The sequence below is a fragment of the Lampris incognitus genome, chromosome 1 (assembly GCF_029633865.1).
Source record: "Lampris incognitus isolate fLamInc1 chromosome 1, fLamInc1.hap2, whole genome shotgun sequence".
NCBI lineage: Eukaryota > Metazoa > Chordata > Actinopteri > Lampriformes > Lampridae > Lampris > Lampris incognitus.
In genome coordinates this window covers 123,980,757-124,003,880 of record NC_079211.1, presented here as the reverse complement: position 1 = coordinate 124,003,880, position 23,124 = coordinate 123,980,757, and the positions used below count along the sequence as shown (strand labels likewise).

The window sequence follows — 23,124 nt, the reverse complement described above, 5'->3', positions numbered from 1 at the left end:
GTTCTCATTTTCCACTTTGATTTTGAGTATGATTCTGAATCCAGATCTTAATGGGCTAATGATTTTGATTTCCATTGATCATTCTTAGGTTATTTTGCTCTAAACACATTCCTCTGTCTAATAAATAAAGATTTTCAGCTGAAATATTTCATTCATCGAGGTCTATATTGTGTTTTTAGGTGTTCCCTTTATTTTTTTGAGCAGTATATTAAACCTAACATGCATGTCTTTTTGATGGTGGGGGAAACCGGAGCACCCGGAGAAAACCCACCGCAGACAAGGGGATAATATGCAAACTCCACACAGAAGACGACCTGGGATGACCCCCAAGGTTGAACAAGCCCGGGGTTCGAACCCAGGACCTTCTTGCTGTGAGGCGACAGTGCTAACCATTGGGCCACTGAGCACCCATCAAAAAGTTTGAGCACCCACGGGGAAGGTTGATCAAAAAATAAATGAATAAATAAACAAGACTTTGTGCTGGTGTGGTGTAGCCTGTTATAATTTGTAGCAGAGAGGAGTCACATTTCATTGTGTTTGTGTCGACGTCTGACAGATGACATCAGCCTAGTAAGCCTACATCATGGTAAGTAAGCAAGTGCAATAAAAGTGATTTTGTGACAATCATCACCTTGGCGGTATTCATTTAACTTGGGCACCCATGGACAAAAATCGGCGCCTATGCATCCTGCCTACATGATGTGCCACGTCCGTGCCTGGTCAACAGTTCATATCGTGTGTGCCTAATTAAAGCATTATCTTATCAGCCTATCATATAGGCATTTTGGGCTGATGCCAATATTCTATTTTAAAGCCCTTATCAGCCAATACTGATGACGTGCCGACGTCATTGTGCATCCCTAATCTAAATGTTTCGCCTGTCACACATTTCATCTTAATTGTCGCTATCATAGCGAGTACAAAAGGGATGCTGGAACAAATGGGAAAAAACACAAATGCAGAGGAGTATAATAATGTGAAATGTGTCCCCATGATTCCCATTCATTTAGCAATAGTTGCCAATGTTTTTGAGGCTTTTCTATAAAAATATAATGTTGTGTTTTACCTTTTGTGCCCACATAACCATATTTCATTTTAATGTGAGAAAAGGCAACATTCTGGTGATTCATATGACCGTTGTTAGAGAACCTACCCAGTCTCACTGGGTCGTTACAGCTAGTCTGTGGCTAAAAAACAAAGTATCGCATGCAACATGCAAAAAAGGTAATATTTCACAGTAAATGGTATCTTGAAAAGAGAAAAGTGCACTGCGCTGCTGCTGAAACAAAGCAGTCTTTCTAACTTTGTCTTGTATCTACCATGACTGGTTGTTCTCTGAGAGGAGGAAGGCTCCATTGCCAGAAAAAGCAAAAGTAAACTCTTTCAAAACACCAAACTGTATCTCGAAATGCCTGTCTAATTGTGTTTCTGTTTCTATTTGTGTTTTTCATGCATCATATTAAACCTCAAATCATGTTCTTATTTGTTTTCAAGAACCATTACAATATCCTGTGTCTTGTTCTTACTGGTTTAACTTATTCAGGACAAAGAAAAAGCAGCTCCATTGTGTCAGGGAGCTCTTACCATCTGTTGCTATGTTGTCCACAGGGAGGTTATGGATATGAGCCATATAACCAATAGCTGAGAAGATCACAAAGCCAGCAAGGATACTAGTTGCCGAGTTAGTTAAGGATACAATCCAAGTGTCTCTGAAAGGATGATAATACATTTCAGAAGAAATTTCTCATAGCAAAGAAGCACCCATTAACAAAAATAAGAAATGATAATGCAACCACCTGGTTTTGTAGTGTATCGCTATTAAAATTAATCAGTGAACTTGATTGCCACAGAAATGCAACTTGGCCCTTGGATAGCAACCATGTCTGTGGTCATCATTACTCACAGTCAAATGATCGCAAGGATAATCTACTACTGAGCAATGTACCATGTTATACAGAAAAAAATGGCATCTTTACCTGAGGATGTTGTTGTTGAATTTATTGTAACTTGCCATTGAGATCATGGTGCCAAATCCTATTCCAATGGAATTGAACACCTGTGCAGCAGCATTAACCCATACCTATGAGAATATGAAGAGGGTGAAAAGCATGTATGTACAAATACTGAATTTAGTTGGAGTTGAGTTTGGTTTGGTTTAGTTCAGTTCAGTTAATTTGAGTTGGATTTTGGGTGAATATTCAGTACGCAAATGCACATCTATTCCACCGATCGCTGATGCCAAGATTCCTGAGCACACTCTGAATTCTGTACATGTCATTCTGCCAACTTATCTGACAGCAAGTGAGAGAGTATAGTATGAAAACCAAACCTGATTTAAACTGACATAAGGCATACATGTGAAAATGGAAGATTAATATTGGGTTTTTGATTATATGCCCTGATTCAAACATTATACAATGGCAATTTATTCCAGTCCTGTGATCATGACAATGAAAGAAGCACTTACTGGTCCTGGTTCTGAACCTAATTTGATAATGCTTTTAATCTGATTATGTGACTGTGTAACTAGCCTTCTTTGAGAAGGTAGTTGGAAAGGTATTTTAGCACCCAGTAATGGGTTTTATATGTGCAGTACAGAGCAGGATTTTGACTACTTTTCCTTCAAATAATAAAAAGCTGAGCTCTAGAGGGGGTGACTTGCCAATGGTCAAAATCTAGCCTGAATAATTTATTCTAGCTGACTAACAATTTGATAGAAATTGAATTGATTTTACTCATTCGCACTGGAAATTTTACTTAGTTATCCAGATGATAAAATAATTTACTGATGCATCATGACACTCCAGGAAGAAACAATTTTTTTTTAGTATTATTATTTATTTTTTACTACTTTATTAATCCCCTGTGAGGAAATTCGTCCTTTGCATTTAACCCATCCTAGCTGTGCAGCTAGCAGCAGTGGGCAGCCGCTAGTGCTAGTGCAGCGCCCGGGGAACAACTCCAGTTCATCTTGTCATGCCTTGGTCAGGGCACAGACAGGAGTGTCTTTATGATGGTGGAGGAAACTGGAGCATCTGGAAAAAAACCTACCGCAGACAAGGGGAGAACATGCAAACTCTACACAAAGGATGACCCCCAAGGTTGGACAACCCCAGGGTTTGAACCCAGGACCTTCTTGCTGGGAGGCGACAGCATTAACTACTGCACCACCATGCCCATTATATCACTTCTCTTTTTGACTTCACTCACACATAGTTTACAGACAACATATATGCATCATGGAGTTAGATTAGCAATGCTGACCAAGTGTCTTAATCTACAGGCTAACGAGATGTCAACTCAGATATAAATCAAAATTTAAATAAGCAAAGTTAACTCAATATACACAAGTCCTTTTGAACGCAATTTTACCTGCTTAGCTGCAGAAATAAAAAATAAAACAGTAATTTTTTTTAGCACGGTAAAGGTCAAGATTTGCACAGTAAAGTTGACGTACATCAAAGACAAAGGTTTTGATTGCTCATTTTAAATCTCACCTTAACTTCAAACAGTTTACTCCAGACAGGTGTCAGGAAGTAGAGGATGCCACGCCTGGCTCCAGGCAGCTGCACAGTATTGATAAGCAGGGCAAACAGAATGATGTAGGGGAATATGGCTGTGAAATACACGACCTGTTTGGCACCAACGAAGAAAAAAACAAAAATTACGTAGTGAGTTTCCTGGAAATGTTTGGTAACGGTTTATCTTTTTTTGTTATAATTCTTTGGTATGCACATCATAAAGTCTTAAAGAAAGGTGTACTGTTGCCTATATTAACCGACACTGGTGCAGGATAAATGTAATTTGCACCCAAGGAAAAATCTCAACATTGGCTCAACAAAGTCATATAATCTAAGTCAGGCTAAAATGTATGATTGGCAGAGTACTGTAAATCAAATTAAATTGCTTACTGAATGGTGCAAGCTTGCCAAAAACTAGGTTGTAGCATTCCTTTATTATGTCCCCTCTGTTTCACATTAGCATTTGCAGACGCTGAGTCTCTCATGCGTTTCTTGTTTTTCTTTAAAGCCTGTCTTGTGGATTATGGACAGTGTTGTAAATGACAAGCGTCTGAACACGCCCACTCACAAAATGCCACACATAACCATATGCAACATACATTTCAGGAGTAGTTAACATTTAGGCTTGCTGTTATATGCAGAAAGTTTTTTTTGGGGGGGGGGGTCAGCTTAACTACCTGTTTCTTGTCCAATAAGTCAAACTTTTAGAGTAACTCTCTGCTATTGTTGATATGCAATTATGCAAAGACAGTTCAGAAGTGTCATCAAGTAAAATTTACAAACACAAAATATAACATAACGCAGAGGTGTAAAAACCAGGTCCAGAAAGTAAAAGTCCAAATCATGTATTTGCTCCACTCATGCACTACACTGGCAGATTCTAGTCAACACCACTCCTCAACTAGGTAGGGAAAACCAGCTAATGAAATCAGCTGGTTTAGTAACATGGTTGGAGCAAATACACGGTTTGGACATTTACTTTCTGAACCTGGTTTTTACAACTCTGATAGTGGCAGTGCAATAATGGAGTGATTAACCCTGAGGCTGATCCTGTGTGTGCATTATCCTCATGAACACATTGCTATGGAAAGCTGTTGCTCTGACCTTGCCAGTAGATATGACACCTTTAAATATGCACAAATACACAATGGCCCAGGCTATGAGGAGAAGGCCAAAGAGTTCCAAGCGAAGGCCACTAGGTTCCTCGATGCCCCCAGTTTTCTCCAGAAGTCTGTGACTGGGAGAAGCATAATGAAATGTATTACAATACAAACACACAGACTGTCTTTTTTGTAGTCTAAGATTTAATAAAAACAGCTCAGATACAACACCACCACCCTAAACCCAGTTGTTATGATACCGACCATGTGATCTAAGTTAGAGCTTCTCTCTCCAGCCACTATAATAAAACTACACTGCCTAGCTGTAGCCATTATATCAAGAAAAACATATTTCTATAATTAAAAACAGAACGATGCTGGCCACATCTCACTCAAAGAACTGCTGGCTGGCTGACTGCAGGTTGGAGGCATTTCCAGGTAATCCACTGGAACAGTTGACAATAATGTTCCAGGTGTTGTTGCAGGACTGCCAGGGGAGAGGTGCTCCAAAGGAGTTGAAGAAGTAGTATAGTGCCCAGCTCATTAGCACGTTATAGTAAGTGCAGAGCACAAAGGAAATGGTGACTGTGGCCAGGCCAACACCTGCAGAGTGACATGGAGGGCAAATGCACAAAGTAAGACACTGTTGTTAAATAAACACATCATGTAAGACACTGTTGGATGCTTCTCTGATGCCTTGTGACACTGTATGTTGTGTGACAATTTTACCTATGAAAACATATTCACACTTCTCACCATATTTTAGTCTGTAAAATTGTGATTTATTGTCTTTAGTAAGAATATTCTATGGTGTAGTGTATATAATTTGGGGCACATGTCTGTTTTCAATAGAGTACAAAACACTAAAAGTTAGCAGACAAGTATGTAATAGAATTAGTTAGGGCATCAAATAAAGAGATGTGTGATGGAGCTGTTGGAGCAGAAAAGTAGAAAAATGTATAATTGCAGGCTGTGTCTCAACTTGTGAAATGTCCACCTCTTTACTGTACAAACCAGAGGGTAGTCAGATTGTTAAATGAGGCTTTGCTTGAATATGAAAAAATGTCAGCCTGAAGCAGTACTGCAGCTCAACTTATCTGGTCCCTTTACTCTCATGGTCTTTGCTAAGTTTTTAAGGCAATATAACAAAGTAGCTCTCTTATACCTCAAATAGCGTAGTTTGTGTCTGAGAATGTTTGCATATTTTCAGAATTATTAATCCTTTCTTTGCATTAAAATTGGAACCAAACATCATACAAAGAACTGGATGATTGGTTAGTGGACAGAGTCCACTGCTGTCAAACCTGGAGGTCATCTCTAAAGTATCATTGAGTCTGTCTCATAAAAGAAGATAACATAGTAGGGGTATCTGTGTGATAGCCAGCTGTACAAACAAAATAAGGACAATCAAAGCTAAATGGTCTCCAAAAAGCAATTATAACCTTACTCTGTCAACCAAGCTTTTTTTTTCATTCAAAGTACGAGCGCATTTACATAAAAAAAGGGAAGATGTTTGTAATAAATAGCTAACTGCATGCAAAATTAGCAGCTCCGGCTCCCGACTGCTGAAGAAAAATTGTAGATAATTGATTAATATGGCTCACCACTGCCCATCATTACAACACAGTGATGCCATGGCTTCAATCAGTGACATTACATTCAGAGGCTTGCTAAAGCTACAATCCTGAAGCTTTACAAACAAGCGGTATCCTTTTTGATACTTTCCAATTGTAGTGTTTTCATAACAATAGCTGATCTAGTTTAATAATGACTGTTAGGCAGAGCTTTAAATCGGGAAAGTGATACATTGCATGGCGTTTTACATATTCACCAAGCTGCCAAATGCAAAAAAGAAAAAGAAAAAGAAAAGTGGCAGGCCAGTGAGTTAGATGAAGGAGTCAGGTTGTTGTTTGCCTGGGAACCAGACGAACTCGCAAAGCTACTGGCTCCTTCCTCTAAGTTCATTTTCGATTTCCAAGGGGCGTCATCAACGGGCGCAGACCAAACTGCATCTGGACACCAATCTGAGCAACGACTTGTGTGACGTAGCGCTTAAAGTTTTACCAAATCCTGTCTAAAGTACGAGAAACACATCTTTCTTATCAACAAAAGCTTTAAGTGCAATTGTCTGGTATTCTTTTAGAGGAAAATTTACTGTCCAGTTCGAATAATACTGGCGCGATAGCGGATTCAACAGACCATTCCACATCAGCGGCAGCCACGGGGCTCCTCTGCACGTCGCCATCATTTTCCCCCAACCGCATTCCGGAAAGACCCGCCCTACTCTGCCTCTGATGGGCTAAACCCCATCCTAACCTTAACCAACCCAGCCAACAAGTATTAGCCAATCTTCTTCTTCGTTCGGCTTGTTCCCTGTTTTTCAGGGGTCGCCACAGCGAATCTTATACACTCAGCACAAAATGTAAGGAAATTTGTGTTTGGTAGATTATTTCTTTGTTGTAATAATGCTTCTTGGCAATAAATCTTATACCGTTGGAAAGCCTGTTTATTTCCCTTTTAAATGGTGCCACATTTGTAAGGAGCATGCATTTGTGGGTTGAGCAGCAGAGCTGAGTATGTGGGCTGCACCAATGAAAAATGTGCCAAATCTTCTCTGCCAGTGCCAAACAGCTTATTTTGCTGTTGCTATTGACTCTTGTTTTGAGCTTCTGCTACCCCAGGTGCTGACAATCAGCTGCCTGATATAAGATTTATTGCCAAGAAGCATTGTTACAACAAAGAAATAATCTACCAAACACACATTTCCTTACTTTTTGTGCTACGTTTAGTTTCCATCGGTACCATGTGAGGGCACAGCACCAATGGCGGCCATTGTTAACTCGGGCCTCGACCGATCCGGTATGGTCTTGCCAATCCGCATACTGATTTGGCAAAATTTTATGTCGGATATCCTTCCTGTCACAACCATGAAACCCTATGGACGGGGCAAAGGTAAAATGCTGGATGCCATCCCATTATTCATGGTTTTGCACCCATGCGGCTGTCGCCTAACAGAGGCAGAATAACCGCCCCTAGATAAACGGTTGTGATTGGACCAGCCCGGGCCAGGGCCAAATCTGTCTGAACAGGAGGGTGGCTAGACGCATATGCCAGAGAAAATGTAAAACATGAGCTCGCAGATTCATCGGGGGCCCAGGCTACAGGTTGTTGATTCATTGGGGGCCCAGGCTACTACAACCTACCCCGGCTAGGTTGTTGTAGCCTGGGCCCCCAATGAATCTGTGTAGTTACCAAACAGATATGGCTTATAGAGGAACTTAACAAGCAAATACTACATTAGTTGCTTAAACTTTGGTTGAACCACACTTTTTTGTTTGGCGGTGGGTATTGTGCTGACACAACAGCCCTTGAAACTATGGGATGCGTTTTTGTGAAACTGGGTACAATGCAGATGTAAGCGTGACGCACTAACACACATAGACATGTGCAATATATTTTTGGTAATTTGGTGGCCAGTGATCCAAGTACAAACCCCTGTGCAGCGTGACGCGAGATCCGTTCTCTGTTGCTCTCCCTGAAGTTTCTTCCTATGCTTTCTCCCCGTTAAAGGGTTTATTAAGGGAATTGTTTCTTAACAGATGCAAGGGTCTAAGGGGCAGGGTGTGGTATTGCTGTAAAGCCTCCTGAGGCAAATTTGTAATTTGTGATAGGGTAATGGGCTATACAAAAAAAATTCACTTGACTCGACTTGGATTATGAGAAATACATTATAGGCAGGTGGAGTTGGGGTGGGCTTCGACTTTGCCAATCCTCTTATAACCTTTAAATGGTCCATATCATCTTGTTATTTGTGTTATGGATGACAGGGGAGGCCAATTAAACAGCTCTGCATTCCTCTTTGGTTAACTGGATGTATGAAATCCAGCAGCGGTGATTTTTTTTCCCTGTACCTCACCTTCGTCCACTTACATAATCCATTCCTATAGATTTTGACAATAAAGATATACTTAATTTGAAGTGGCAAACAAGAAGATTGTTATTCAACAGCCTCGCTGACACGGAGGGGATTTTCACTCCCATCCTGTCCTCCTGATCTCGTGAGTAAGTAAAAAAAAAAAAAAATCCTGTGCCCTTCCACTCACAGGATTGATAGTGAAATTGATCCCATACCTGCAGGAGTCCAGACCAGATGTCAGGCTCTATGCTATAGACAGTTTTTACTCATGGATACATCCTATTGGGACAGGCAGACATTCAGTTAGCCAAGTTTTCCATGCATCATGATGAGAGCAAACTGTCTTTAATTCATATCAAATTCAATAGTCACATATCAACCCTTGTTTTTTTGTTTTTTTTTCTGAATAACTTAGTCAGAGCAAAGCATTCAGTTGGTTGTTAACATTGGTTTTATGATTAATTTCGGTGGGGTGAAATGCATAGGCATAACATCCATTAAAACACTTGGATAGATGTTCAAGTGCATTTGCGTCTACGCTGCTGCAGGTAAACAGTTGTACCAGGGTCTGCGCTTAGACTTGGTCTCAGACAGCATTGGTAGAGTCACAATTTCAGGCCAAAGTGAATACCACAATTGTACAGCGCACACCCCCAGCTGCACCATCCCACACATCTCAGCACAGGCAGGTTCCTTTTTCAGACTAAAACTGCCAAACAGGAAGTTGCCAATCGGCCTGCATTTGCATCGTCACCAGCCTTGCACTAGCATGAAATCAGAGCCCCATGTCTCATTTCGAATGGATCGCTGGGATTTAGATTGGTCAAACCCTAATGTAGTTATCAGTATTACCATGGGTGTCGATAGGTTAAACAAAAACGGCAGTCATCAGGATTGTAGCTTTAATGAGGACTATTCCTTGTACAGATCATTTATATCGCCAAAGTGGAGGAGCAGGTTTTTTTTGGGGGGGGGGGGTTCAGAGAGGGGAAGGAGGGGCTAATTTTTACATGTTTTGATCTGATAGGCTGAGCCTAACCCAGCTCGGGAACAACGTGTACAACCTAAATTAGCATGGCAATGCCCCCATTTAAAAGTAAAGCACTACTGTTACATTTTTCCCCAGGGACTGTCTTGTGAGACAAACCCCAAGGAAAATGTTTTTTTTCTCAAGTGTTTGTTTTATTCCCTCCAAAACACCATGATAGCTGGCACAATTTAAAAATAGACTGCTACTATCTGAAAAATCAAGAGCTGCCATTTTTCTTTCTACTCTGACATCAAATGCTCCATGGTGCTCTTTATAGTTGGGCTCAAATCAACAAAGCATCGCTTTTCACTATTCATCAAGTCTCTAGATAATATTTCTGAGAATTCCATAGAGTTTGCTTTCATCCCATGTCCCTTATGGGAGAGGGAAAAAAAGGTTTATGAAATCTTTCAGCAAATAATTACAAAAGCACCCCCATAAAATTCTGTATTCGACTACATTGACAACTAGACTGAAAATAAGTTTCTATTTGTCAGGAAAAGGACGGAATGCCACGCCACTGAATCCACTGCCCCTATTTGGAAATAGGGAGGGAGGGGCAACTGAAAAACACCTCTGTGTCAACATAATGACAGAGCCCAACCCTAACCCTCTGAGCACTAAGATTAGTTAGACCCATTCCCCATGGTCTGTGTTAAGCTCGCCTTCCTTTGTTGTCCCCATGTTTTTCTCTCCTGCTCTTCACATCTTACTAAGATGACTGTCTGCTCCACTGGTACACCAAACGCATTAGTGGCATACTGATGTTTCAGTTCCCACTGCCAAAGCATATCTGCCTGCTAAACTCATCAACAACCCAGTCCAGTTAATTCAGGGGAAAGCTTCATCAAAACAGATGTCCAAAGTTTATCTCACAAACATGGAGAGGAAACTAATAGTGAGCAGGTGGAGCCTCTTAGCAGTAAAATATACAAATGTTAATATATATATATATATATATATATATATACATACATACATACATACATACATACATACATACATACATACATACATACATACATACATATATATGTGTGTATATATATGTATATATATATATATATGTATATAGAGAGAGAAAGAGAGAGAGGGAGAGAGAGAGTCAATCTTTGTGTACATATCTGAAGATTGTTGTGTTGTTATTCTATGTTATGTATACAGAGCCATGAAACCGGAGTCAAATTCCATGTGTGTGCAAACCTACATGGCCAATATATCTGATTCTGAAATATATACATAGGAAAAAGACACAACACAGCAAAACTGGGTTCAACCACATAGAGTGAACATGTGCCTAGTCCTTCTCAACACATATGGGAGGTCATTACATTGAGATCAGCCTCATCATCTCATTCATATTATCTGTAAACCCATTGGCAGATATTAAACATGATATGCTTATTTATGAGTGCAAGAGGATATTGGGGATATTTGGAACACAGAAGGACAGATATGCTGCACTAAGTGGCACAGGAATATCAATTGGAAAATAATGCATAAAAAAACTACCTGCTTTTGCCCCTTGCTTAGCACAGAGAATTAACCAGGCAGAAATGAGCGATAAATCAAGTGACGGACCCATACGTTTTGACCGGGTAGACTATCTCTGTCTTTGAGGAGATAAAAGACTATGGAGAAAAAGTAGTTAGAACAGGACAGAAAGCCTTTGAAATTCAGACCCAGGAGTGTTAACTGTTGATGGCTTGGCTCTGGTCTGCTTCGAAAAGCAATCAGTTTGATGAACTACTGCGTGACTGCTCAGTGGGGCCATTCATTTCAGCTCATTTATAAAGCTGACAATGCACACTGTGAGATGTTTGGCTCAAAATTATGCTAATACACACACACACACACTCAGCCAGAAGTTTTTTGTTTTTTGTTTTGGTTTCTTCAATCTTTAAGGTTTTGATTCAAAACAGCAGATCAGATGTAATTTCATTATTTGCTTGGAAATAATGACAGGCTATGTGTGTCAACGGTATTCCAAGTTGTTTAATCTCAATTTTTTTCCTTTAAAATCATGAGAAAATAATTTAGAGTAAGAACACAGGCTCAATCACACATATCTGACCTAGCTTCCACACCACTAGGTCATTTTACGCAAAGAATTTTAGTGCAGTTAGCTCAATTTCAATCTGCAGTTGATGCGATCATTTTTTTTCTTGCGTGATAAGAATTTACCATTCATTCAGTTCTAAGCATTTGCCAATGAAAAATTCCAGAAACTGATTGAAGCAGTGATTCAGTGCGCAGCCATCAACTAATCATGTTAAAAACAATTTTCAGAGGGATAATGAATCATTTTATTATGAGAATATATCATTTTATTTCAAAAGGGCAGTCATCAATCAAATTGCATACAAAACCTTATTCATGGAAAAATTAGCTCATTTTATAGTCACTGGGATCAAATCATTCAACAAAATGTGTGTCCAGTTTCATAGCAAGGTAAAGATAACCTTTTGACACAACAGCTATTTGACTATTGCACATTTCATTTCATTTAATTTCATTTGACCCTTACTTTAAAGTTTAGGTAAGCATCAACACATCATATTACCATATCATTTTTTGTGGTAAATAGCCATATTACATTTGTCTAACTTCCATAACTAGTTACTGTTCACCATAAATGGAGCATCACCAGATTTCTACTCAATACTAAATATAGGGACCTGCCTTTTTCGCAAAATAGAAATATGGTTAATACTTGGACATTGTGTCACGTATACTTTATGAGGACCATTGTTTATTATAGTCAGTTAAGTAAAGATATTGTTACTGCATTAATGAGCCCCTCCCAATACGCTGTCCACCTTATGATTCCTCACAATCAGGTTGCAAAAACTGTCTTTGCATTGTTTACATATAGTGATGTAAAAAAAAAAAAAGTGAAACCAAGATAAATCATGTCAGAACTTTTTCCACCCTTCATGTGAAATTGCAACCTAGAAAAATAAAGTGAAAAACAATCAGAAACATTTTAGGGGAAAAAGAAAATTACAACACTTTCAATAACCTGGTTGCATAAGTGTGCACACACTTTTATAATTAAGGATGTGACTGTGTTCAGAATCAACCAATAACATTGAAATCCATGTTAAATAGCGGTTAGTATACAGCTGCTATCAATTAAAGTGCCTGTGATTAACCCGAAATAAAGTTCAGCTGTTCCCTTAGGATTTTCCTGACAAGGACCAATCTGGGAGTGCGTGGTTAAGGCAGAAATCGGGTGCGATGGTGAAGTTTTCGGGCGATGAGTGGAGGTTATTTGATTCAAACAGATTTTCTGTGTATACCACTCTGGATTTTGGAATCGTGGACATTCTAGTTGTAGGATTGAGTATTGTGGGGAACATTGTACAAGCTTATTGATCGAAGGCCTGTACAGGTCCAGAACAATAATCTTGCTGGGATCCTTACAAACTTTTGCAGGATGGCAGGGAAGGAGACCAATGAGAAGAGAGGGAAGAGAGTGAGGGAAGAGAAAATGAGAAGAATTCGAAGGCAGGATTGTTTAATGTAGTGGTAAGATTCGAGGGAGAAGGGGGAGTAAAGCGAGTTGATCCACTTAAGTTAACGAAAATCATTAGAGGGCAAGTTGGAGAAATGAAATATGAGCATTTGAGGAGATGAAAAATTGCTAATACAATGTGCTACTAAAGAGCAGGTGGAGAAGGCAAAAGATGAACAATGTTGGGAAAGTCGGTGTCCATGTGAGAGCTGGAGAACAGGGGTTCAGTGGGTGCAAGGGGATGATTTCTGGCGTTCCCCTCAGTGTTAATATGAGGGAATTGGTGGAGAACCTGAGGGTGAGAGAGTTCAGTAAAAAGTGACAAGGGGAGAAAAAGGAGACAAACCATATTGGTAGAGTTTGAGGAAAAGGTCATTCCAAAGGGGTGATGTTGGATTTATAAGACAATATAAGAGAATAAACCCCAAAACCTATGCAGTGTTTCAACCACCAGGAGTTTGGGTGTGTGATCAAAATGTGCAAAGGGAAGATGTGCTAGGTGCAGTGGCGAGCATGCATTATGGAAAATGTGGAGGAGTGAGAAAAGTGCTGTAACTGTGGAGGTAATCGCAGCATAACTTATTGGATTTGTGAAGTGTTGAAACAAAGGTGGTGGTACAACGGATAAGAGTGAAGGAAAGTCCTGTATGCTAAGGCAGTTAAGCTGGCAAGACAGAAAAAACAATCACGAGGGACGATGCAACAGAAAAGAAGTAGCAGCAAAAGAACGGCAAGATAGGAATGCATGGATAGTGAAGAAATTGGTGACCTTTTGTAGCAGGAGTGCTAAATGCAACAGCTGGGGTTTAGTCTAAAACTGAAAAGATTCAAATAATTGTCACAGCAACAGTGCTTCATATTGATATGATGGGTGTGAAATGGGAGAAAGTGAGGCAATTTCGGTGTATAGGCAAGTCAAGAGCCACCATGTGTTGGTTGATAACGATGTTAATACTACAATGGAATGCGAGGAGGCTAACTAATGGACAGAATTTCAAGCAATGTATAGATAGTCAAGGGGGAGAAACCAAACATTGTGTGTTCAGGAATCGTAGCTGAAACCCAACTTTTTTTTTAATTTTTTATGTATGGTTATGTGCAGAGGTGCACATAAGTGGTGCGCAGGTGCGCATGCGCACTTAAAATATTCAACGAGCACCAGATTCAAGTGTTTTACTGCGCATTTGCGTACCAAACATTTTGCAGTGCAGAGTATGAGCCACTGCTTTTAGCCAATGCTATAGTATGAGCCACTAATTTCTCCAAAATGTCAAAGAAGCAAGCGACATTGAGTAATTTCTTTGGTGTTCCTCCACCTCCACCAAAGAAACGCCATACTGAACCAGAACCAAAGTCAAAGCGTACGTTTTCAGAGAAATGGCTGCAGGACATCGGCTAGCTTCAAACAGATGACGCCCGCACTGAGATGTGGTGTAAACTATGTCGGGAAAATCCCACATTAGCGGATAGAAACTGCCACTTTTATATGGGGACGAAAAACTTCAGCCATCCAGCTTTTGATAAGCACGCAAACAGCAGAGAACACCAGAAAGTAGTGGAAGCTATTGCTAACAGGCGCAGCCAGGACCAGAGACCCAGCGGCCCGCTCGACACGTGGCAAGACCGACTGACGGAAGAACAACATCAGGCACTGACAAACATGTTCTTGTTGGCCTTTCACAAAGCGAAACATGCACGTCCTATGCGTTCATACGAGGAGGATATTCCGCTTCTCAAGAGGTTAGGAGTTAACGTCGGGACTGCTTATCATTCGCGAGAAGGGGGATCCCGCATCACGGAGAGCATCGCTCAGACAATAAATTCAGAGTTAAGTGAAAAACTGAAAGCAGCTGAATTTTGGGGTGTGCTTTTCGATGGATCCGAAGATATAACAAAAACGGAGCAGGAAATTGTGTACATTGTTTCTGTGTCCCGCAACGGAGAATACAGCTCAGACTTCCTTGGATTAATTAATCTGGGGGCCAACCGACATAGTGGATGGACTTGTGCAACTGTTCAATGGTTGTGGTTTAGCGGAGTGGAAGGCAAAGTTGCTGTCGGTATGCAGTGATGGAGCAGCTGTCAACGTTGGAGTTTACAACGGGGTTCGTCCCAAATTACGTCAGTGGTGGACATCGGGGATTCCTTTTGCATATTCTGTGCACCGCCCACACATTGGAGAACTGCGCTAAATCAGCTGATCGTGCGGTCCCATACTGTGAGTCATTTAATAAATCTATCATCACTTTGCTAAGTTTTTACTTAAAGGGGGTGCAAAACGAATTGCACAACTACAAAAGATATTTGAGGAGAAAGACATTGATTTTGTCAGACTAGGTAAATTCCACAACATAAGATGGTCTGCATGGAGACAAGAGACTCTGTTTAAAATATGGAGAATGTTACCAGCCATTCAGATCCAAGTGGCAACAAGTGATGACAGTAGCCTAAAACATATCAGCACAGTGCATTTTCGTTGTTTCCTAGCCAACATGCTTGATGTTGGGAACATTTTACAGTTCACGACCCTCAGGTTCCAGAAAGACAATCTGACTATTGGTGAATGCAAAGATGAGCTCACGGTTGCTATTGGACAGTTGACACTACTGATGGGCAGTGAGGGCAAGTACAGGGAGGAGACTGTGGCACATGCTGAAGCTGACAGGGATAAGATTGATCTGTTGAGAGCTTTAATTCATGAATTTGAAAGCAGATATGAATCCCTCAAGTCATGCGATCACTTCTTGATTTTTGATCCTACAACTTGGCCTAATGAAATGAAAGACCTCCACGGTTTTGGCAACACAACACTTAGTAACATCCTTGAGAAATATGAGGCCAGCATGCATGTTGACAAAGATTCAACTTTAAGAGAGTGGATGCATTTAAAGCAAGCTGGAAAACGTTTGGCAGTCTAGTCAATGTAGTGAACACCAGCAACCCAGGCAGTTACTCCAACATTCAGAAAGTCCTTCTGCTGTCTCTTACACTGCCGTTGAGCAGTGCTGCGTGTGAGAGGGGATTTTCACACCTGAATATAATAAAAAAACAAGTACAGATCCTGCCTGTGAGACTATCGCCTCTCATCTCTAATGCACATCCACTTATCTAAGTTCACAACAGAAACCTTTGACCCAAAGCCAGCAGTAGACTTGTGGATGCAAACAGCTAATCGTAGGCTGAAGCAGCGAGAAAGGAGCAGGCCTAGTACATCTGGTGTTTTTGAAATAGAGGAAGACAGTCTGGAGGGGAGTGATGAAGATGACGATGATGTCCTGTAGGATAACAGAACTTTCAGTGCTTTAAATAGCAGTATCTGTTGTGAGTTTGATTTGGTTTTCAGTGTTTGAAAAAGCAGTCATTTGTATATTTAGTTTTCAGTGCTTGAAGAGCAGTCATTTCATTTGAAAGTCACATGTATGGCACTTTAAAGAACAGATATTTTGTTGTAACCTACTGCTTTTATTCATTTTCAATTGAAATTAAAGTACATGTAATGTTATCCACGTATCCCTCATATTTTGTTCATTTTGTGAGGTGGGTGGGTCATGGAAAAATGCATTTAAAAAAAAGGTGAGCACCAAGCAAGAACCTCAGGTGCTCCTTTGAGAACCAGACCAAAAAAATTATGTGCACCCCTGGTTATGTGGCAATTAGGCAAGCTGGGGAAGGAGAAGGCTGTGTCACATGTTTCGAACAAGGTACTCCTTATAGATTATCGGAAAAGAGCTGGAGTATGTGGTGGTAGGAAGGAAGGAATTAGTGGTTGTGAGCTATTTATAACCCTTGCAAGAAAATGGAATTGATAAGTAAGAAGAAATGCGTAGAAGGGCAAAATGGAGCAAGCACTGTGTGGTGTGGGGACTTCAATGCACATAACACATTGTGGGGGAGTGAGAAAACTGATGTTAATGGCCAGGTAATTGAAGATTTGTTAGATGAGAGGAATTTGGGTAAAACAAGAATGGATGTTGACACTGGATCTTGCATTGCTATCAAATAATATTGCTCCAATGAGATTGGAAAGTGTACCAAGACGGAACCATAGGTAGTGACCATTATCCAGTCTTATGCATGATAAACATTAATACATCTGTAACTGAAGTGGACAGGGGTGGAAAATGGGTGTTTGGGAAAGCTAACTGGGAGAAGTTTAAGGAAGAGCAATAAATATCTAAACCAGATTAAATGGTAATATGTCCATAGAAAAATTGGATAGGGAAATAAAAGGTATTGGAACAGCTGCACTGAGATCCATCTCTTAGAGGAAGGTGGTACCATGGTGGGATGATAACTGTAAAGAAGCTGTGAGAAACAGAAATAAGGCACTTAAACTATTAAAAATAACCTATAATTTTCATCATATGATAAAGTACAAAAGCTCAGGCGATGGTAAGGAGGACAATAAGATGGGCAAAAAAGACGTACTAAAGAGTTTTGTGACTCGATTGGGAACATATAACCCCAGTAGGAGAGGTGTGGGGGATGATCAAAAAGATGGGAGGAGACAGAAGGGAGTGGAGTTACCCAGTACTAACAAGTGGAAATTAAATAGTGACTAATAAAGAAAAACCTGAGTTAATGGCCAACACTTAAGGTACATTGTCTGGGGAGGAAAGAAGGAAAAAACAAAATCTGGAAACCTTAAGGAAAATACTGGAGATGAGTAGTGTTCCATTTACTTTGGGAGAGTTAGAAAGGGCGCTGGCTAAAGCTGGTATGACTGCACCAGCTGAAATATGCTATATGAAGATAAAACATTTAAGTGCAGAAAGTCTGAACAAATTGTTAATGTATGGTGTAACGGAGTTTAAAATGCTCTTACTTTCCTTATTTCCAAATATTTTTGGATTTATCATTTCATAATTCTGTTAAGTATTTGCCTTTATTTTGACTTATATTAATTTACGGTTTTGTTTTATTTACGGTTTCCCTGCGGAAATGATGTTACCCACGTCATTTGTTCTGTACCTCCTGAGCTTCCGTAGCTTCCGCCTTCTCACAGCGCATATTGCATTGATGAGATGAATCGTGTGAAAAATGCTGTCGTGCTATTGTGTTCTTTGAAAAATGAACCGCTAATGTAACTTTTAATGCATATTGTTTTGCTGTTAATGTGATAATATTAACCAGCGGTTTTATGTAGCTTTGACGGCTAAATATTTTTGTCGAAGGTTGTAGAAGTGTAGTTAAAACGTGTTGCCGCCGCCATCTTATCTTATGACGGCAGGCCGCTTTGTATAATGCGACTAAACGTGGTGTAAACTGTTATTTTGGATGTGTAGGAGCAGAAGTGCAGAAGGGATACCGAAAATGTTCGTCTTCTGCAGGTATGTGTTTTCCTTGTTAAATGTTATAATTTCTGTTGGCTGTTTAGTAACCCAACCCCCCATGCACCTTTTACTTTGCCCACCGGGTGACTGCCCTATCCACATCCGTTACATCGGTGCCGTGACCCTTGAGATCTTCAGACCAGCTTGATGCTCGTTGCCGTGGATGCTGTGCTGTCGTCCTGATCTCAATTTCAGCAGTATTGAGTGGTTAAGAAAAAAGGAAAAAATTTAATAAAAAAAACTGTGGATTAGGGTATCGTGTTTACATAGCTTTTCTTCAGTGAAATTATAACTGTTAACTAATGTGTATTATTTCATAGATGGGCTGACTTTTTTTTTAACTTCACGCTGATTCTGTGGGAAAAATAATACACAACGCAAGTACATTTAATGATTTAAAGCTAATGCTAAAATGGAAACGAATGAGTTTACTACTCCCACTTTGCCAAAAGGTAGGGGTACTTGGCTTGGTCATATTGCCAACAGTAGGGATGTTGGACATTCAAGGTTCATGAATGATAACTTAGCAGATACAGGGCTAAGTGAGAGCTCAGGTTGTACTCCTGTTAGTGGGTTCATGAGGGAGGGTCCACACTCTTCTACTCCTGGTAGTGATGTTGATGCCATTCGCCATTTTACAAACATGGTCGGGAAGTTAGGCACTCAAATTGGTGAATCCATTGTAGCAAAGTTAATGTCATCTGGTGTTGTAAATATGAATAGTAACAACCAGACTACTACCACAACCCAAAACACACTGTGATGTTAACAGATATGACGTTGCATACGTGACTGTCCATGTCAAGTCTGATAAAGTTCTCCAGACATTCAGAAGTGACAACACAGACAAACATTCAGCCCAAGACTCGATTGAAATGACTACTTACACCAGAAAGCAAGAGATCCCTGTGTATGATCAAGCAGAAGCAATTATGAGCCATCTAATGGGCAAGGCCAGAGATGTGGTGAAAACTGCCTTACGCAGTGTCCTGCATTTGACATTAAACAAAAACCTGAACTGATCTACAATGTGCTCCTCCACTATTTCAGTGAAGCTCTGTCATTTCTCCCCCTTGCAGACTTTTATGCCACTCTGTCCAAACACAGGGAGAACCCAGATGATTACTGGATAAGACTGAATAAAGCAACAGACTTGGCTCTTGAGGGCCTGCACAGACAAGGTAAGCGGACAGAGGACATGAACAATGAAGTGACTCTCATGTTTGTCAAACACTGCCCTGACCCAGAGCTATCATGCAACCTGAAGTGTAAGTCAATACATGAGTGGACTTCACATGATGTTCAGCTGAGAACTGATGATTGTCAGAGTTGTGGGCTAATGGCAGTGTCACTTGGGATGTACAGTTAAAGAGCCATATCGCCACCATCACTCCTGAGCAGCCCAATCCACCATCAACAAGCCTGGCAGAGTCTGAGCTGTGCCACACTCCCAGTCCCTCACCTATTTCTCTCCAAGCTCAATGTCGTGTGTGTCATCCTCCTCATCCCTCTCCTGCATATGTCCTAGTTCAAGGTGTGTCACACCGTGCTGCAAGTCATAATTCTCTACCATTTGCAGCAAAAAAAATCTCCAACAGTCAGAACAAAGACTTCTCACCTGTATGGTCAACATGTTTCAAGAGATGGAGAAAATGCAGTAGCGTAATACTACCCATCCAAGTCGAGGTGGGAGGTTTCAGCATGCCCCCCGCGAAAGACGTCCCAGAGAGGCAGCTTGTAAAGTGTAATGATTCAAGTCACACCACCATTTCACACTGCATGTCAGAGAGACTGTGTTTTGCTTGCCTCGCCCCTGGCCACACCAAAGTTGCCATGCCAACAACTCCACCCAGCCCCAGGCTGAGGGAAACGAGCTGCCCTGTATTCGGAGGGAGGCAGTACGGGTTGCACCACAAACTCCCAAAATGTTGACATGTCTGATGCTGAATCAGTTTACACATCAGTGAAAGACTCATGTACGGACTCTAAAGTTGTTTATTAGAATATTCAGAGTTGGCAGCAGTGACAGTCTTTTCTTCACACCTGTGGTGATGGGTGGGACCGTGACAATGGGTGGCATGTTGGACAGTGGTTCAGTGGCATGCAGTATCAGTGAAACAGCTGAAATTAAATTGAGAGAGGCTGGAGTGATAACTGACCAGAAACGAATTGGTGTAAATGTGATCCTAGTTGGATGTGGTGGGCTACATGTAAAGCCCAGATGTGCTTTGTGCTTTTGATGTGGAGATGCAGGTCTATGGCGGTAAGATGTTGGTTCCCACACTTGTTGTTCCAGGACAGCATGATGATTTGATATTGGGGACCAATGTTATAAAACACATCCTTCGTCAGTCCAAGCTTTGTGAGTGCTATTGGAAGACATCGTCGGGCCCCTGTTCAATCTGTGACCCAGATACTGAATGCTTCGTGTCCTTGCTGTCTGGTCTGAACCCTTTGAGAGGTGGAAGATGTCCCTGATAAGGTCGGTACAGTCAGGTGTAACTCGACTACCTGTCTCGAGCCTGGTCATGAGTATCTCATCTGGGGTAAACTGCCCAAAAACACTATTTCCCCAGGCAGCCCAGTCATGACGGAGCTCACATCGTCCCACTCAGCTCCCAGAGGTGTTTTGGTCCCAAAGCTTGTGACGTCAATGTGGGTAGACAGGTGGGTCCCACTGAAGCTTATCAATACATCTGACAGGCCTGTGCTGTTGAGGTGCAATGCAAAGCTGGCTGATGTCTACCCCTGTGTAGTGCTTGAGGACATTGATGTAGCCGAGAGCCCTGATGTTCCCCTGGCCAGTTACACCAAATCTGCTGTGCCATCTATTGCTGATGTAAACTCCATCAAAGATCAGTTTATTTCAGTTGGGCTCAGTACTGTTGACACTGAGTCATGTCAAGTGTCAGAGAACTGTAAGAGGAGATTGGCTGACCTTGTTTTGCAGCACAAGGCTGTCTTTTCATGCCACTATCTTGACTGTGGAGAGGCAAAGAATTTTGTACATCGCATACACCTGTCGGGCAACAGACCATTCAGGCTCCCATACAGAAGAGTGCCCCCTGACCAGTACCAAAAACTGCTCCAAGTACTGAATGTGATGGAGGAAAAGGAGATCATTTGAAAATTTACAAGTGAATATGCATCTCCATTGGTGCTTGTGTGGAAAAAAACGGAGCTCTCTGCATCTGTACAGACTTTCTGAAGGATGCTCACCCCCTTTCCCACCAGGCAGACTGCTTGGCAGTGCTGGGAAGCAACTGCCTTTTCAGCATGATGGATTTGACCTCAGGTTATTATAATATGTCACTCCACGAGGACGACAGGAAGTACTCTGCCTTTACCACTCCCATGGGCCTGTAGGAGTATAACCGTCTGCCCCAAGGCCTCTGTAACAGCCCTGGGAGCTTTATGCGTATGATGACCAGTATATTTGGGGACCAAAACTATCTTGAGTTTGCTCTGCTACTTGGATGATCTGTTGGTGTTTGCGCCTGATGAAGAGACTGCTTTGCAGCGCCTGGAGATGGCGTTTGACAGGCTGCATGGCCACAACTTGAAGTTGGCCCCCAAAAAGTGCTTCTTCCTCAGGAGGTCTGTCAAGTTTCTTGGCCACATAATGGATGAGAATGGTGTTTTGACAGATCCCAGTAAGGTTGAGAACATCACAAACATGACAAGCGCTGACCTGATGGTGTGACCTCATCCCAGAAGCGAATAAGATCCTTCCTAGGGATGATGAATTACTATCAACACTTCGTGCCTGGATACTCTGCCACTGCCAGGCCACTCTTTGATCTTTTAAATGGTGAGAAAATAAAAGGCAAACAACAGAAAAACAAACTGTCAAGCAGGAAGTTGTGTGCGTCTGACTGGACACAAGAGCACGAAAAGGCTTTTGAAAACCTGAAGGCTTCTCTGGTTCACAGTGTTGTCCTGGCTTATCCAGACTTTTCTCGCCCCTTCTTGCTGACAACTGATGCATCCCTGGATGACATAGGTGCTGTTCTATCTCAAGTCCAAGAGGGAGAAACATGAGCCAGACCCATTGCCTTCGCCAGCAAGTCATTATCTCAGTCCCAAAAGAACTATCCTGCTCACCAGTTAGAGTTTCTGGCCTTGAAATGGTCAGTCTGTGACAAATTCACAGTCTGGACAGACAATAATGCACTGACTCACATCCTGACAAAGCTGAAGCTAGACTGTTGTGAGCAACGCTGGGTAGCCAAGCTGGCAAGTTACAACTTTGATATCAAGTATGTCCCAGGTCAGCAGAACACTGCAGCCAATGCCCTGAACTGGAAAGGCATATGATATGCTATGGAAGGAGGGGCTTTTGATAAAGTTACATGCAATGGGAATTGGAGGTAAAGGTTTAACTGGACGATGGACTTTTTGAATAAAAGAACCATCCAGGTAAAGGTAGGATCTGAAATGTCCAATTAAGTATGAGGTTGGAAATGGGACACCACAATGGAAGTGTGGTAAGTCCTGTATTATCTATTATGATAAATGACATCTTTGGAAATGTATCATTAGATACGGGAAGATCATTATTTGCAGATGATGGGACTCGAAAAGAGATAGAAATTTGAGCCATATAGTAAAAAAAGAGTGCAAGAATGAATAAATCAAGCTGAGATGTGGGGGAAGAAATGGGGTTTTCAGTTTAAAAGACTAAAGTAATGTTCTTCACAATGAAGA

At 41.2% G+C, this 23,124-nt stretch overlaps 1 protein-coding gene across 1 annotated transcript in view; it reads right to left on the bottom strand.

Moving 5' to 3' along the window:
- Positions 1–23,124, bottom strand: part of si:ch211-225b11.1 (uncharacterized protein LOC561694 homolog) — a 53,604-nt gene that overhangs the window by 13,906 nt on the left and 16,574 nt on the right. The window contains exons 3-7 of the mRNA XM_056277583.1: positions 5,014–5,224; positions 4,626–4,758; positions 3,498–3,632; positions 1,977–2,080; positions 1,585–1,709 (exon numbers count right to left, since the gene is read on the bottom strand). Of these exons, the coding sequence (XP_056133558.1) occupies positions 1,585–1,709; positions 1,977–2,080; positions 3,498–3,632; positions 4,626–4,758; positions 5,014–5,224 (708 nt within the window). The remainder of the gene's footprint in view (positions 1–1,584; positions 1,710–1,976; positions 2,081–3,497; positions 3,633–4,625; positions 4,759–5,013; positions 5,225–23,124) is intronic.